General features: G+C 39.6%; 1 protein-coding gene across 2 annotated transcripts in view; it reads right to left on the bottom strand.

Annotated features, from left to right (window-relative positions):
• The window catches only part of LOC148340756 (FERM and PDZ domain-containing protein 4-like), a 46563-nt gene that overhangs the window by 27669 nt on the left and 1490 nt on the right, over positions 1 to 17404 (bottom strand). Inside the window, exon 1 of one of the 2 annotated variants that reach the window (XM_088289165.1) lies at positions 15309 to 15663. The exons of the other annotated variant lie outside the window; for it this stretch is intronic. Coding sequence (XP_088145291.1) covers positions 15309 to 15358 — 50 coding nt within the window. The 5' untranslated portion in view covers positions 15359 to 15663. Of the gene's footprint in view, positions 1 to 15308; positions 15664 to 17404 lie in introns of those variants that run through there. 2 annotated transcript variants of the gene reach the window in all.

Genomic DNA, 17404 nt, shown 5'->3' with positions numbered 1-17404 from the left:
TCGTGAATCGTCACTTTGCAGCATTTTTTTCCCTAATGGGCTTTTTTTTTTACTGTTCATGGTTCTGACCTCAAAAGTGAACATTTATGATCACGTTCTTAAGATGAAATGTGCATGCATCGCACACACCGACATTTTCGCCATAGAAACTGAAAATAACATAATAATGCTGCGGAGGAATCGATATATTTAGTTAAGGATTGGCTTCCTTCCTAAGTTAAGGAATGGTTTCACTTCTCGCTATGGCAAGTAAGCCGCATCGTTATAAAAGGATTGGAACGACAAAGTCAATTTCTTAGATTTTTGTTGTGTGACATTTGGGTTTCTGATCAAAAGATGAATAACAATACAAAATGTCAGAAGTCCGCCGATTATTTCATGGTACTTGCATGTAGATATGTTCAGCAACTCAGGACTCAAGCCCGTGACCTATTGACTTTGGGTATGTTCAAACGCATAGCACTTCTAAATATGAACACCATGAAATAAGAGCAGGAATTTAGAATTTTTCTTTAATATTCATCATTATAACTTCTTTCCGATGTTAGAAGAATATTGTTTAATGACTTGATCTCTGTGGATGTAAGAAGACGCATACATCACAGCTTTTCGCAAATTTGATGCTTGATGTTGTGATGAAATCTTATATAGATATGCACATCTGTGATTGTTCATTTGGGCCTGTGGTCCTGTAAACACCGCATGTAGAATAATAACTTTTTTCAAAAGCACCGTATTTCTTCAGCAAGGAGGATTATGCAAAAAGAGCCCATTAATTTAACATGCATGCTTTGGGAAAGCGGGAGGACGTTACCAGAGAAAACTGTCAGAAGCACAGCTAGAATATGTAAGCCTGAGTCATTAATTAAGGCCCAAGCCGTCATTTGAACCTGAATACTTCCCTGAATAATTTAATTAATTATTTTAAAATGTGTAAACGGCAAGCTTTGTTGAAAATATGCCAAGAATAAAACATTTTGTTCACTTATCCTATTTTTACAGGCTTTTTTTAAATGAGTCGTTCTATTGCAGGCAAGCTAATATGCTCCATGGAAATGAGCCACTGCTCACCCCACCCCCTCTCTTGCAATTGAGAGAATGGCTTTGCATTACCATGACAACGGGCTGTTTTGAGCCCTGAATCAGAATTTCATATTGGAAGTAAAAACTAGTGTCAAGCTTGAAAGACAATAAAAGCAATAAAATAAAATCAATGGAATGTTCCGTCATTCAATAGGCACTTCATCACCGTTGCTCTGCGGATAAGAGCATGTGGCGCATGCAATGGAGATAATTGCTATAATGTACATACACCCTTACCCCATTTAGACAACTTCACCCAAAACTTGAGCATGTGACATTTACCAGAGGCTGCTCTGTTCGTCGACAGTAATCTCTGCATCCAGCGATATTGCAGCTCTGCTGAGCTTTTGGCTTTTAGTAGCAAAATGCTAGATGTTGTTACGGAGATGAGGGAGAAACCCAATGGACCCAAACTGCCCACAGTAACAGCAAAGTCAGCTCGTGGCATAAACATTCGATGCGGTTGTTTCGGACCACGACTGCTAAGGAGGCCCACATTAATTCCCAGTGTTGCGATATATACTGGCTGTACTGTACAAACGGCCTTGTGCATTGATTGTTTCATGAAATATGTTACTCTTTGTATGCATTTGTATCACTTTGTTTGAAGCGTTAGTAGTCGTCACGTCAGAAGACTGTTTTGCTGTACTCACTGTTTTTTATTTGATTGTTGGACTTATTAAAAAAATAAATTGTGTTATATCGCCACTCATAAAACATGGTCCTTCTAATTGCTTAAAAAAAGACACCTATAATGGAAAAAAAAATGCACAATCATGACCACAACAACAATAATGTATGAAATGGACTGCAGCTTGTAATGGCATTTTTTTTTGCAGCCACCAATTTGGATTAGTAGGGACTTCTGTGATTAAAAGTAAAACAAAACCAATAAGTCCATGAGGCTTTTAATTTTTTTCAGGAATTCTTAACCGTTTATATGATGCTGATACTGAATTCAAAATATCACACCTAGACAAATACAACAATAAAATTACATGCATCATTTTTATTTTTCATATTTTGTAATGTAATCAACATGTAAGAACACTGTAAATTGTTTTCATCGCAAATTTATTTTGAAAAAAATCCATGTTGTACTTTCTCATTTGTGGGGTGTAATTTTTAGCGTTAAACACCCCTTTGTCAGGGTCGCCGGTTGGCGAGGAGGAGGGTGGACCCAAGAATGCGGGGAAGCCAGGCATAAGGGTAACTTAAAGGGGAATTTATTAAATTAATCAAGATGAGGACGAACAACGTGGCGTGGACGAACAAACGTGGCAGGGTGCAAAATAACAAAGACAAGCTAAACGTGACAAAACTGGGTCAGAACGAGAACATAAACTGGGACGAAGTACAAAGGGACGTGAGCGAGGGCGAGAACAAAAACAAGTACATGAACGAGATCAATGCAAGAGTCATAAAGTCCGTAAGGCAGCAACAGGGAGCAAGCGGGATAATGATCCGACACTGGGTTGATGGCATGGGAAGCTTAAATAGTCCGGTAATCAGGGGAGCAGATGGGGATCAGGTGTGTGATGGGTAACGATGAGCAGGTGCGTGACTGGTGAGGACGAGTGCTGAGGGGAAACGCCCCACTCAGCTGACAAAACCAAAACAAAGTGCACATGGCAGGGAGGTGACGAAAACAATAACAAAACCGCATGCACACGAAAACAACAAAACCCCTGTCATGCCCGACGCGGATCATGACACCCTTTGTTCCTTGTGAGATGAAAGCAAATACCTGTAATTATACTCAACTATACCTGACATTCACACATTATAGTGTAATGTATTCCACCGATGTATTTTCATTCAGTCAATGTACCTAACGGGCTGTGTAGCAGGCACATTCTTTCATTTCAAGATTGCTGTGCCATCCCACCACTTGGCTGATTTAAAACAGTGATACTTATAACAATGAGGACAGATGGTTGCAGTGGGGGGTGGACTACGACATCACATGAATAATAATACAGCCGAAGGTCACAATGTTAGTGTGAGTGAGAAGGTGGGAGAGAGAGCTGCGCATTGATATTATGAAAGTTATTCAACACCTCTGTGACGGTTGATACGTGCATAAAATCATTAACCTTCTTCCGCACATGCATGTTATTAAAACATGGCCTGTTCAGTTGATCACATTTATATGGTGGAAGCAAATGAGATTTTCCGGGATAGGAATGACATTAGAGCTTCAAGTGGATTTCATGAAAAAAATAATAATAATTGAACAATGTGAAAAATATTTTTATGTCAGTAATTTGAGAAATTAAAACTCATATATAGAATGATTACACATGGACTGAACTATTGCCATCCTTTGTTTTAGAAATTTTGAATATTGAAAAGGTTCAATATTGGAAAATCATGCTGTCACATTCTCATCTGTTAATAACAGGGAAGACTGCTGACTCTCCAGTTTTTTAGAAGACGGGAGATAAGCCACAAAAAGTCATTGTTAAAGAAACTGGTTGCGCCCAGTGTGAGGGGACAATCGGGGGGGGCGCAGCGTCCACATACACCCACCAGTCCACCAACAAAAATTTCGAGACGCCTGTGTATCAACCCAAAAAAATCTTCCGCTCACAGCAAAACTAAACGAATAGGCCTTTCTTTCAGTACATCTGAAGGAGAGAGGATATTGTCAAAGTGGGAAAGTGAAAACTTGAAAAAATAGTAAAAAAATACTCATTAAAAATCGACTTTTCTCATGATATATCCATCATTGAATAGTCTGCTGAAAAACAGGATAAGTGGCTCAGAGAATGGATCTCATTAAAGATGATTTGTGCAATTGATTCGTCAAAGTTTTACATCCAAAACTAAACACAAAGACAGTTATTTAGCAGCAGGGAATATGAATCTAGCTTTTCTCAGTCATAAGCGTATGTTTTAGTTGCATGTTTAAAGTGAAAATGTATCATCAGATTCCAGAATGTTCACATGTGGAACAACCAGCAAGATGTAAGTCTCATTAATGAATGTATAATGCATCAAAATATATTTCTATAGGTTGTTTAAAATGATAGTTTCGATACGGAGCATTGATGGAACACAGGAGCGTGCAAGAACGAGCCACAGTATTAAAAATGTCAACTCATCTGCAAGTTTACAGCAATACTTTGGACAGAAGCAGTATCTATTTTGATGATGTTGAGACTAAACAGTACATTAAGGTATAAATACTACTCATGCAGTGAACCATTATTTATAGTGAATAACTATTTTTGTACATAGTATTAGTTTTGGCATTTTGTAAATTAAAGACGTCTATTTATTTATTTATTTATACTACCCTTCTCCAATTGTGATCCTTTGAGCCAGGAGTCATAATACTGCCCCGAAACTGGCAGGCACTGGATGATTTTGGAAGTGTTTGATTTCAATCCCAACTCACAGTGAGTTAATAGCTTGTGACAGAAAGTCAAAGCTAATGAGTAGGTAGTTATTGGCAAAATATGGACCGACTGAGAGACACGTCCCAGATGTTGGTCGAGTGCTTGCAAACAGTTTCCGGCTTTCAAAACAAATCAAGAAGTAGATATTTGCCAGTCCGTGGGGAAGACTTCTCTTGACTGTGTGTACCTTTATCACAACTCAAAATTCAAAGAAAGGGACTTGCAGACGCACAGCACACTTTGTAAAATTTAAAAAAGGTGGCTGAGCTGTGAAGTTAAAAAATTGAAGACAGGCACTGCTTCAACTACATGAAACAACTGAAAAACATGAGAATTGAAGGATGGGTGAAACCAAACCTTTTAAAATGCATGTAAAACACACTTTATTTATTTATTTATTATTAATTTATGGAATAACACAGCCAGACTGTTCAAATGAAAAACGAATTCCTTGCGCATATATTCATGTATACATACATAAGTGTCAGGAGTGACCGCAGCCCTGAAAGGATTGTTAAGCAATGGCAGGCAAATTCAGGAATCTGGGTGAGCTTCATAAGGAGTGGATTGAGGCTGCTGTCAGTACATCAAAAACCACCACTTACAAACGTCTGCATTAAATGGGCTACGCCTGTAAAATGCTGTTACTCAAGCAACTTCTGAACCAAAAACAACAGCAGAAGCTTCTGTGGTGGGTTAAAGAGAAAAGGTACCTGTTGCCCAGTGGTCCCAAGTCCATTTTTTCTGATCAATGTCAATTTTGCATTTGGCACATGCCCACAAAGCCAAAACAACAAGTACCAGCAAACCTGACTCACTTGAACCTCATTGAACATTGTCAAGAGGAAGATGAAGAAACAGAAACCCTGAAATGAAGACAAGCCGAAGGCCAATTTCAAAGCTCCAATAACGAGCACCGTGCCAAAGGATGATGCCACCTTGATGCTGTAATTAATGTAAAAGGAGGACCAACAAAGTACTCAGGGTGTATTACTTCAATATACTTTTTACAAGGCCAACATTTCTGTGTTTATGAACTATGAACTATTATGAACTATTCTAATTTTGTGAAACATCGGAATTTTTTCCTTTTTTTTTTATTTTTGTGTCTCTCTGCCAAAATCATCATCGGCTCCATTTACATGGACCAATTTACATATTCGAATTAAAAGCCTGATCGGAATGAAAATGCTTAATGTAAACACAACTCTCAAATATTCCAAATCTAATAGAAGCGGAATGAGCAAAAGACTTGGAGGGCGCAAGACTGAACTGAAAAATGCGGTCTAAAGGATACACTGCAGCTCCATTAGGAAGTGTTAACTCGACGTAACAGCGCAAATGGGAAAAATTACGGAAAAAAGTAGCAATGGATGGCGCAATGTATTGTCGACAAGGTAGTCGCTGCAGTTTCATCATCTTCCAATGTGATTTCCGGTATATTTGGTCAATCTGGGCATGTCAAAATAATTTGTTCCGATCCAGAGAGTGATGCATAAACACGCTAGTCCTAGATAAATATCAGATAAATATTTTTAGTGTCCATGTAAACATGATCATAATTTCAATCTGATCGGATTAAAGAAATTTTGTCCGTGTGGACGTAGCCATTGAAACACATAAAAGCTTGAAATACTTCACTTTATGTGTAGTGAGCTAATATAATAAATGATTGAAATAAATGAGTGATGTCATTACGCTGGTGTGAGTGTCTGGTGTTGCGTTCATGTGCGCTATGGAAAATCACCAACTCTTCCACTCCCGCACAGTCACAACTTTAGAAAGTTGCTCTTTGGAACCAAAACATGGTCCCATTGGTCCTTGGTAGTACCAACCCCAATCGGTAGGTACCAAAAAAAGTCTTTGAAGCCCATCCCAAACTCTTATTTATGCACCTCCGTCATTGAGCCGATTAAAGCGGTGCCGTGAGTTGGCGAACAGCATTTTAGCCATGATATTTATTGGTGAGGAATATCAGCAGCCGCATACTATTTTTTCATTAGCAAATGTTTTCTTGCATTAAAAGACAGCCCTTTGACATTTTTTGAAGTTATATGGCTCCCACTATTACATCTACTTCAATCATAGAATGCAACCATTTCTTCTTGGAAAGAGGTGGGGTCAGAGTGGGAATAAATTCTAAACACATTTTTTATACACACTATGAAAAACGCTATTGGGTTTCGAAATGTCTAATACAATTTTGAATTTAGCATTGATAGATTAATTGCCAACAGCCAGATGTGACAACTGGGTTTCAACGTATTTTTTAAGGGTGGCAGCTACCACCCTTTAACACCCTGTGAGACCGCCTATGACCTACAGTGATGTCCAAGGTAAAGATGACGCATTTGAAATACTGCCCAAGACTTTTGCTTGGTATTGCAGCATGCAACACGACATACACCTTTCCATCATTACAGTAGATAAGGTGCACGCCATTGTTTTGTTCACACGCATACACACACACACTTGATAACTCCTTTAACAATGAGATCATAGAATTTCTTTTGTGCACTGCCCATAATCCAACCAGTAATCTCTCGCTTTCTCCCGTGACCTAATCCCATTGGGTGAGGAGGGAAAGGGTGGTTGCACACAAGGCAGAGTGTAAGAATTGTAACAGGCATGCGTGTAAGAGAGGCTTGAGAGTGAAAAAAAAATAAAGGTCAGGGGAGAAACGTGAATGTAGCCAGAGATTTGCATTCAAAGATGAGACAAGGTGGACAGCATCTATCATTATACAGGGGACCTACGAACTCTGTGCATTTTTTTCCCTAGATGTCAGAATACCCTTGAGACTTGTCTTTAAAATGAAGTGCTATTGTTGGAAACTCTTAGAGATGTGGTAGAAGTTGATGTGCACCCCCTGCGGCCACAATGCAATAGAATGGCGCTTGTGTAAAACTACCACAGGATAGAGGGTAAATGTGATAATGATCTTGAACCTATAAAATTCATTTATATAGACACTTAAAACACAAAGTTTCGCCTCTGAAGTCACTCGCTACTTAATAAGTAATCTTCCCTCAACATGAGCATCTCTGTACATGTGACTCATCAACAAAATTCTGATTGAGTGCAGATTTGACCTCATTTTACACATAAGCATTAGTATTGGTAATATTTTTACCCGTATTTGTGTACATATTTACATTCTTTATTAATAGCAGTAGAGTGAGAGTGAGAGAGTTGTAAATGTCTGCCAGTCAAGAATATCATCAGTAATCGCACATGACTTTTTCATCATGGTAAGACAAAATAATCGCTAACTTTGTAATTCAGCATCAGCGATTCCATCCCAGATTCTGCACATGCCTCTGATGGCCCTATTTCAACAAGCACACTTTTCCTTTCGGCTTTTCCCTTCAGGCGTCGCCACAGAGAATCAGTTGCCTCCATCTAACCCTGTCCTCTGCATCCTCTGCTCTCACACAAACCAGGATTTAATTTGTCCACCAAAATATTTTCCATGAATATGCGAGACTGTATATCAGCCATTGAGCACCTTAACTCATTTTACTGGTTCCTCTGCTTTTCTTCACACCTCACGCTGTCAGCCATGTGTCTACCAGTAGAAAACTAGTAATTGTTATCAGAGCAAGCCTACTGTGTGTTGCAAACAGACACCCAACAAAATCTTTGAAGAACACTTAAACTGCATGCAATGACAAGCCTAAGTTGTTAGTTCAATATAAAGTTGCCTATTTGTCAAGCCCAACATGAAGCACTCATGCATGCATAACGCAAAGATGGTCATCCATTATGCAAATCTCAATACCGCATGTTTTACTGTATGTGATCCCTTCCAGTTCAAAATCCAGCGCTCCTCTAATAAAGGCTAAACATTCACCATTGATATAAATGGCATAAAACGACATAAAATATGTATTAAGGCCATTAGAGTTGTTGTTGTTTTGGGGGTGAGGGGGGCTGTCTTAGCCAACATTAAATTGCACATGGCATTGTGAGTTTTGAAACACTGAGTTCAAAACATCAAAATGAAAAACTTATTTTAACTCTTTAGATCACTGTTATATCTGCATTTAAGTCATTTAGCACGTGTATGCAATAATCTTATCTCATTCATAAAGGGTATGCGAGCAAATAGGCAATGGATTTCACAAGTTCACTTTGCGTTGTGTTATGCACCCTATTTTATTTCTTCTCTGTGGTAGCTCTTCAGGGACAGTTACATTAGTGTTGTACCTAGTTTTGCCCTCTGAGATAATCATTTTTCGCTATTAGCCTCCAGGCATACACAACAACAACAATATTGAACACACACGCACGATGTTGCCTTGTCAATAAAACGGGCCATCTCACACATGCTGGATGGTTTCATGTGAGAACAAGTTATCGATGCGCCGGCCTCGCTGGTCAATGGTGTGATCAGCTTGTTCAGGAGCAGCACTTTGCACACGCACAACATCAGCACAAGTAAGTGTAAAACATTGGCTGTATCTAAAATATACGACACAATAGATACAATGTAATGCTCCAAGTAGTTCTACTTTACAGAACTTCAGCAAAACTAAATGTCCAAAATATAACCAGTCCGGGTTTATTTATGCTCTTGTCTGCTTCAGCCTTTGTAAGTGGAGAAGCGATCCATACTGTATTTTTCATTTTGAGGAGGTGATCACATGAACTCACGTTTGAAGTCAATAAATCCAAACTATTGTGCAGAACGCTTTTATACTTTCACAGGTTGAAGTGGACAAGAGTAGTAATGTGAATTTGCATTTTGGTGGCGATCGGTCGCCGTTTCAGACTGACATAGCGAGAAATATTTCCACGCTTGCCTCCCTGCTGTGACGTTGACAGCCGGTTACCGGAAAAAAATAACAATCTGAACTACAAAAGGGGGCGTGCCAATTTGTCGTAAATCTAACCAAAAAGACCCTAAATCACTACAGAGTCTTTTAGAGGAGTGGATTTCAGTACCGATGTCATCTTTACATGCAAACCTATTATATAAGTGCCAATGTTGACGTCAATCAATTGTCTCTTTAAGCCTGTCCAAATGTGCCACAATGCATGCAGTCCGGGGAGGCTACACAAGGAGGAGCCTTTGAAGACAACTAAGGACCCTTCTTGTGAATTGTCTTTCTAGAAATTGGAAACCAAGTGCCATCAAGTTGCGCTATAACTGACGCCCAAAAATGTGTCCGAAAATGTGGCCTTTGGAGGACGCAGCCTGTGAATTTGGACAATGCAATTGTGCTTCAGCCCAAATAACAAATAACTCCTCTCCAAGCGTCAGTCTCTCCCAATCCAAGAAAATGACTTGGACCTTATTTTTGTACGTCACAAAGTGAGGAGCCACCCCCGTACTGCCCCTGCAGACTAAACAAACCCAATTACTCTCGTAGGAGTTGTGGAAAATTGGTTGTTTTCGCACTTAGTCTGCCAAGTGACAAGAACTGTTAATTTCTTAGTTTACAAAATGTACAAGTGGCGAAAATTACTGTTTGGCTGTGAGAAGTTCATCATGCGATTCACTGGACACAAGAGAGGATTGCGAGAGATGTTGGGAAAGAGGACATTATGCTACTGAGAGAGGAGTTTACCATGACAGTACAATATGTTCTTTTCGAGGGCGGTGCGCGCAGCAGACAACATCAGAAAAGGGGCGGGGTTTATTGAACCAGGTATCTTTCCTACGGCTTAGAAAATTAGCCACCAAAATAATTCAGATTTCGTAGGAAATTAGATTGCCACTGTACCAAATATATATGTATTTATATATATGTGTATAAATATATATATATATATATATATATATATATATATATATATATATGTATGTGCATATAGTTAAGTGGAAAATTTAAAATAGCATAATACAGAGCCTTTGACATATGCTTTCAGAAGTCAAATCTGTATTCTTCATTGTGTAGCTGTGTAAAGTTCTTTCATCACTGCAGCACTCGGAACTTGTTTCTAAACGATTGGACCATCCTCTCTCCTTCCCGTGTTAAGGTAGTGGCTCGGAACATGCAGCTTTTGACAGGAAAGCTGTTTCTGCCAACAATAATGTACAAGTGGGAGAAGAGAATGGAGAGTCTGAGCATAATAATGAGGATGAAGCGCCGGAAATGGAGGAAGTAGACTGAGATGACATCATTGGTGATGATGAAGATGATTGGTTAAGTAGTTTAGGTCAGCAAGTTAGTATTTTCTATGAAAAGTATTTTGCTAGAAAAGAGTCAAGATGCAGAATTGCCCAGAAAAATTGATTCATTTGTCCCCTTAAGACATTTACAACAAAAGTTATGTCACTTTCTATATTGTTTGCATTTTTCAGGTTGCGATTGGGTGCAGAAAAGGGTTTAAAAGGAAGACATTATTTCAGCGTGTTATCTGGCAGAAATAGAATAGCATTTCTGAGACTGGGTAAACCTAAGCAAACAGACAGTAATGAACCAATTGACGAAGAGAGGATGTGATCACAATCCTTTTGAAATATATGCTTCCAATGCCATCAGCAACGGAGTTTTTAATTACTTTAAATGTTTCTGGTCTTTTAAGATGAAGTTTAAGGCTCAATGAAGCAAATGATCGTTTCCCCCGTGTGTCATTTTGAATAATATGAAGATGGACTTCCGCTGAATGTATTTAAAAGTAATAAGTAAGTTATTACACTAAACAGAGAGTAATATTGTCAAGCAACTTAATATTTTCTAATGCAAGTAACTATCAGTAGTAATACTAAATATATTACATATAATGTGGAAGTAACTTGTTGCTAATTTGTGCAACTGCAAATATTGAATCTTCCCAAAACCAACGGCCAAGTTATTGGTCACTCATGATAACTGTTGCCGAACCCTTCACACAGCATCGGTTCGTCAGCATGTGATTTATTTTATTTTGTATTTTTAATAACTTTTTGTCAAATGTGTTAAAACTGTCAGTGCGACATGAAAGTAGTACATAGTAGCAAAAAGAGCTGTGGAGAAACACCCCAAATTTGATTTCAAAGACTTTGTGAGGAAAAATAACCAATCAAAGACAATAGGTGTGACTGACGAGGTGTCAGTCATTTGCCAGACACTCAAAGCAGGCACACCCCTGCAGCGTCATTTTAACCTGTTACCCAGGGCCTGGGGAGCATTGCTGGAACGAAGAAAGAAACTATCCACCTCCAGAAAATAAAAACAAAAGCCCATCGCTCGTTTGCCAACAACTGGGCATAAGACTAGAAAACACAAGCTGAGGAAAGGGACCTCAGCACCTGAGAGGATTCAGAAGTGACACAAAATTAGCAACATTACTATTCAACGGGCACATTTCTCACCTCTACTATTTAAATAATTGGACATTCCCAAAAGAAGAGAAAAAAACTTTAAATCTATGACATTTAGGGTCCTATTTTCATTCAAAGCACATATGCAGCTGTGTGGAGTTTTGTTTTCTTTAGGTATTTTGCTGGACTTTGCACAAGTAGAATTTGCACTTTCGTGTGCTATTATGTAGTGCTAGTATGTAATAATTTCACGGCAACACAGCTCCAATCACACTGGACTAGATTTGCGCTGGCCAAGATTCGCTCTTGTGCACGTTAATGAGGGATTAGTGAAGTGAGGCGACTGTCAAATTTTGATATCAGTATTTAGACTGCAAATACGCCAAGTGAGGTGACATGACTGTTGTGGCAGTTAATCAACAAAGTATTGAACGCCTGAGTTTGTCTCCTATGCATAGCTCATTCCAAAAACAATAATGACGTTTGATGTGGCTGTGGTCAGTACTTTAGGGTTCTTCCTCACCAAACATTTGTTCCTTGCTTTGTGCACTACGGCACAGTCACGCAAGAAAATAGACTCCAACAAACTGTTTCGAACACAGAATTGTCTTGGCAAGGTGCTTTAACTGATTAAATAGTGTAGAATATGGAGGTTTCCCAACTGATCTGCAACAAAAAAGACGCAGCAGCAGCAGCTGCCCAACTACAGGAACCACCTTCACGAGGTGTTGGGCCCAACGAAGAGTTCCTGGCAACAACGAGATACAATTGGCCCGAATTATCTCGTTGCTCAACAACAACAACAGCAGCAGCAGCTGTTGAGTCAACATTCAAATATTTTGAGTATTCACACCACAGGACAGACACGGACGGCAGCAGGCAGCAAGATTGAAAAAGAAGTCGCTCTGCCGTCTGTCCAGTGCAGACTCAGTTCCACCGCATCAGTCACACCAATTTCATTTCTCTGCTTTTTGGGCCACATGTTTCCTGGCCAATGACCTCTCGCCCAACTGCTGTAATCCTTTCGACAATGATGCAGCGATCTGGCACCTCGTCAATCCTACAGACCGCCGCGAAAAAGCAGATGCAGGGCTTTGTGATTAGGTTCGAAGCCACAAAAAAAAAAAGAAAAGAGCTTTGTTCTTTTATTTATTTTATTATTATTTTTCTTTTTTACTTTTTTTTTTGCCACTTGGTGGGTGTGAACAATGATAGGGGACACGGGCAGCATGCAATCAAGGCAGGCTAATGGGTCACATGTTTTAAAATCTTTTTAGTTGACTGAAGTATTAATTTAATTTAATTTTGAAGAGCTGAGGCTAATTGAATCTTTTGGATACTCCAGCATGTGTTATCTGCCAGAAGTGTTTTTTTTTGGGGGGGGGGGCAGTAAATATTTTGAAGATTTGCACATTGTTGGTACATCTGTGTGTGTATGTGGATTATACAGCCACACGATGATCACTCCCAGCAAGCCCATACTCTACTGCCATTAAAAAAATAATTATGGCAATTATTATTAAATTATCTGGTGACATTTATTTACTGACAGAAGAATCCATCACCGAATACATTGCAGTGTTCGCACATTAGCAATCCAGACTGTGTGTAAAGTAGAACAGTGATTAACATTTCTTATTTAAAACTAATGTCTCTTTGACGTAGCTGCCCTAATTTACCAACATAATTTCTGTATGATGTCGCAAATTGCTCATACACCAGTAAGTAAAACCTGTATTTTTAATGATAAAATCTAATTATTTGTAATTATTTGGTTATTTTTGGTTTCACAATGAATACAATACAATACAATACAACTTTATTTATATAGCGCATTTCACAACAACTGGCGTTGTAACAAAGTGCTTTACATATGATGTAATAGAAATTGGCGAGAAATTAGAACACAAACTAAAACACATACTAAAATGTCAAATTACAATTGTTTGATTGCATCACTGAACAGAAATTTGTTTGAGTGGTTGAATGTTTTGTTTGATAAATTTGTGAAGTTAAACACAGTGAGTTGGCTCAAGTTTGGATATTCAAAAGAAAAGGTTCCTCATTCCTGGACAAAAGGGTAAAGCGTAAAGCACTTCACATTGCTGGATGTTCTTCTTTTGTTTTTATAACCGGTGCTCAGAAGAATGGGCAAAGCACTGCAAAGCATATAAATATATGTGAAACTGCAAAGTAACAATACACTAATAAAGATACTAATAGCCAGACTTTCTATCGGCACCCCCCTCGCCATCCATCTCTGACGTAATCTCAGCATGCGTTTAGCAATTACAAGGATTGTGTTGCATCTTGGAGCCTCCTCGAGCTTATGTAACACTCACATGCATGAAAATTCAAAGAGCCAGATGACATATGGCATGACAAGCACAATAAGCTTTGGTAGACAACAGACAATTAGAAAAAAAAAGAATCATGAAATGACCATAGTTACAGTAAGAGTGGAGCATCCTCACTAAGTAATTATGAGAAAGAGCACATTCTCACAAGCAGAGGTCCCCAAAACACCGGTCCGCGGCCCGCCTTGAGAATGTGATACTTGGTTAAATACATGGACACTGCATACCTGTACATGCCAAGTAAAAAGTAAGAAAAAATGTAGGACAAAATAATCATTGTGGTCTGAGGGAATGAGGATTTGTACAACACAGATATCTAGCTTACAATAAGAGCTGCAAAGGAGCTGGCAAAGGATACTTGGCATAGCTGCTAAGTAAGTCTATGGACTTGTTTACAGCTGTTGGACTGTGGCGATGTTCATACTTTTTTTTTTGATAGTCAAAGATGGAGATATAAACATTGCACCCATCTATCCATTATTCAAACCACTAATCCTCACAAGGGTCGCGGGTGTGCTAGAGCCTATCTCAACTGTCTTCGGGCAGTTGGATGAGTACACCCTGAAATGGTCACCAGCCAATCGCAGGGCACACAAAAGCAAACAACCATTCAAACTTACAATCACAATCCGGGACAATTTTGAAGTGTTCCATTAACCAAGCGTGCTTGTTTTGGAAATGTGGGTGGAAACCGAAGTACCCGGAGAAAACGCAGGTACAGGGAGAACATGCCTGATAACATATATAATATATATCAGCACTCCCCCCACCCCGTCATCACAAAGAATATGTACTACCATGAATGATCTCTGGCAGAAAAAAAGGTTGGGGACCACTGCTCTAACTAAACAAGAATATTTGATTAGACATACTGTATTAGCATTCCTAACAATGGGATGATGCACAATTATTCTTCCGGGTTTTCATGTATATTTTTGCTTGGTTGTGACTAAACTTTCAACTTAAAAATGTTAAAGACCAAAAGGAAACTGACGAAACTAAGATTTATCCAAGTGACCCACTCCAACCAGCCACCCTTACCTCCCAAATGTCAAGAAACGTAATTACATACAAACAATCTCATAATAAATTTGCAACAAGTGTTTATCAATGTTAAGGTGTCTATATATGAAAGGAAATTTGACTCATAGCAATTCCAAACTAATGAAGGTCAAATAAATTTCGAAATGATGAAGGTAAGCGAGCACTCACTGGAAAGTGTTTAATCCCCCAAGTTCATCTTCGTCGTCACACGGTTCCATCTCCTTGAGGAGGAGTGAGTGATCAGACCAAGAGGGATGGAAGCCTTGTGCTTGCCACCACCAACAGCAGGAGGAAGATCTCTTGGTCTGCTCCTGGGTCCAACTTCAACTTCCTCTGAATTTCTCAACTCAATGTCCTCTATTTCTCTGTTTCCTTTTTTTTTCTTTTACTGCTGACTTGGTGCCAAATGTTCCAGCTTAGCAGTACTGCACAGCACCGCTGGTGATGATGATTTAGCTTGCATCTGGGCCAGTGGGGATAAACTTCATTCACATTCACGCATGCACTGACAGACACGCATATACTGACACACACACACACCCACACACAACTCTGCCACAGAGTTGCATCTCAGGCACTGAGAGATTGTGACACAACTAGATGTGTGATAAGCTGTGGCTCGCAAATGGGCCACATGGACACAAATAGCTTGCGGATCAATATGCAATATTCACCAATGGCGCTGTACAGTTCTTACAGTGCATGTGCAAATGCAAAATTGTCACTTTTAAAACTGAATACTATTCATTCATCTACTTTGTTCTGCTTATCTGGGGTCAGGTTGCAGGTAAGGGTGTCCATCTCCCCAGCCACTTCGTCCAGTTGGGAGACATAGTCCCTCCAGCATGTCCAGGGTCAACCCTTAAGCCTCCTCCTGCCGAAACACCTCACCAGAGATCCTGATCAGATGCCCGAGCCACCTCATCTAACTTGTCTCAGTGTGTAGGTGATCTAATATGAGCCACTCCTGGATGACCCAGCTTCTCACCCTATCACTAATGGAGAGTCCAGACACCCTGCGGAGGAAACTCATTTCAGTTGCTTGTATCTTGTGACCTTAATTGGGGTAGGAACATAGATTGACAGGAAAATTCATTCCTTTTCACTACGATGGACTGACACAGTCTGCTTCAGGCAGACGCTGCACTGATCTGCCTGTCGGTCTCTTGTTCCATTTTTTTCCTCACTCATGAACAGGAACCCAATATACTTTAACTCCTCCATTTGTGGCAGATCTCATCCTCGGCCTGTAGATGGAATTATATGTAAATGGAAGACCAGAAGACCACTCGGGTTCTGTCCCATCGCGCCCTTCTAGGTCTCAATGCCATCGCACACATGAGCATTGAAGTCCCCCAGCAAAACGATAGAACACCCCCCTCCAAGGACTTCAAGGCGACAAAAGGGAACTGATTGAATGGAGGGCGATAGCTACCTTGTCACAAAAGCCCACAAACTGCATCATTTTCTGGTTCCAGTGATGTAGCTTAAAAGCATTACAGAAACAGCATGAACAACTTTCACTATGATTCGTTAATGGTAGTTCATTATAGATACACTAAATATTACTCCAGCTGCTTTTTCTTCTGCATGATTATTTTTTTCTTGGCTACATTACGGGCAAGCCGAGAGGTATTTTATTATTATGTCTGCAGTGCATGATATCCATTTGGCATTTTTCCCATAATACCACAGTGTATTGATTTTTTAAGCTATTAGCCTCCATATCATCAAAACGTTCAGACATCCGTCCATCCATACATTGTCTGTACCGCTTCTACTCACGAGGGTCATGGGCGAGCTGGATCCTATCCCAGCTATCTTCGGGCAGTAGGCGGAGTACACCCTGAACTGGTTTCCAGCCAATCGCAGATATTCAGACATACTTTGCAAATATGTCTGAACGTTTTTTCCAAATACTTTCCATGTACTATTTCTAACCTAACGCACAAGTAAGTAAAAGACTCCCATCGCCCCCTCAACACACCACTGACGTATTCCTAATGACCTGGATTGCGATTGCCTTCTTACTCACTGTAGGGAGAAGTGACGCCACTTGCGTCGATCTTACGTTGTCACTCACTAAGATCTCCTAACTTGAATACATTAATTTTTCCACGGCCTTTTCACGTTATTTTCTGTCACTATGGTGAAAATGCCAAAATGTGTGGTACAGTTGTACCAACAAGTCTGGAAGAAGCTCTAAATGCACAATTCATTTCTTCTTATGCGTATCTCAGAATGCTACTCAAAGATTCGGCTGC

The sequence above is a fragment of the Idiotropiscis lumnitzeri genome, chromosome 3, assembly GCF_059441095.1.
Source record: "Idiotropiscis lumnitzeri isolate Australia: NSW breed Sydney's pygmy pipehorse chromosome 3, RoL_Ilum_1.0, whole genome shotgun sequence".
Taxonomy (NCBI): domain Eukaryota; kingdom Metazoa; phylum Chordata; class Actinopteri; order Syngnathiformes; family Syngnathidae; genus Idiotropiscis; species Idiotropiscis lumnitzeri.
This window is presented reverse-complemented; position numbering and strand designations above follow the sequence as displayed.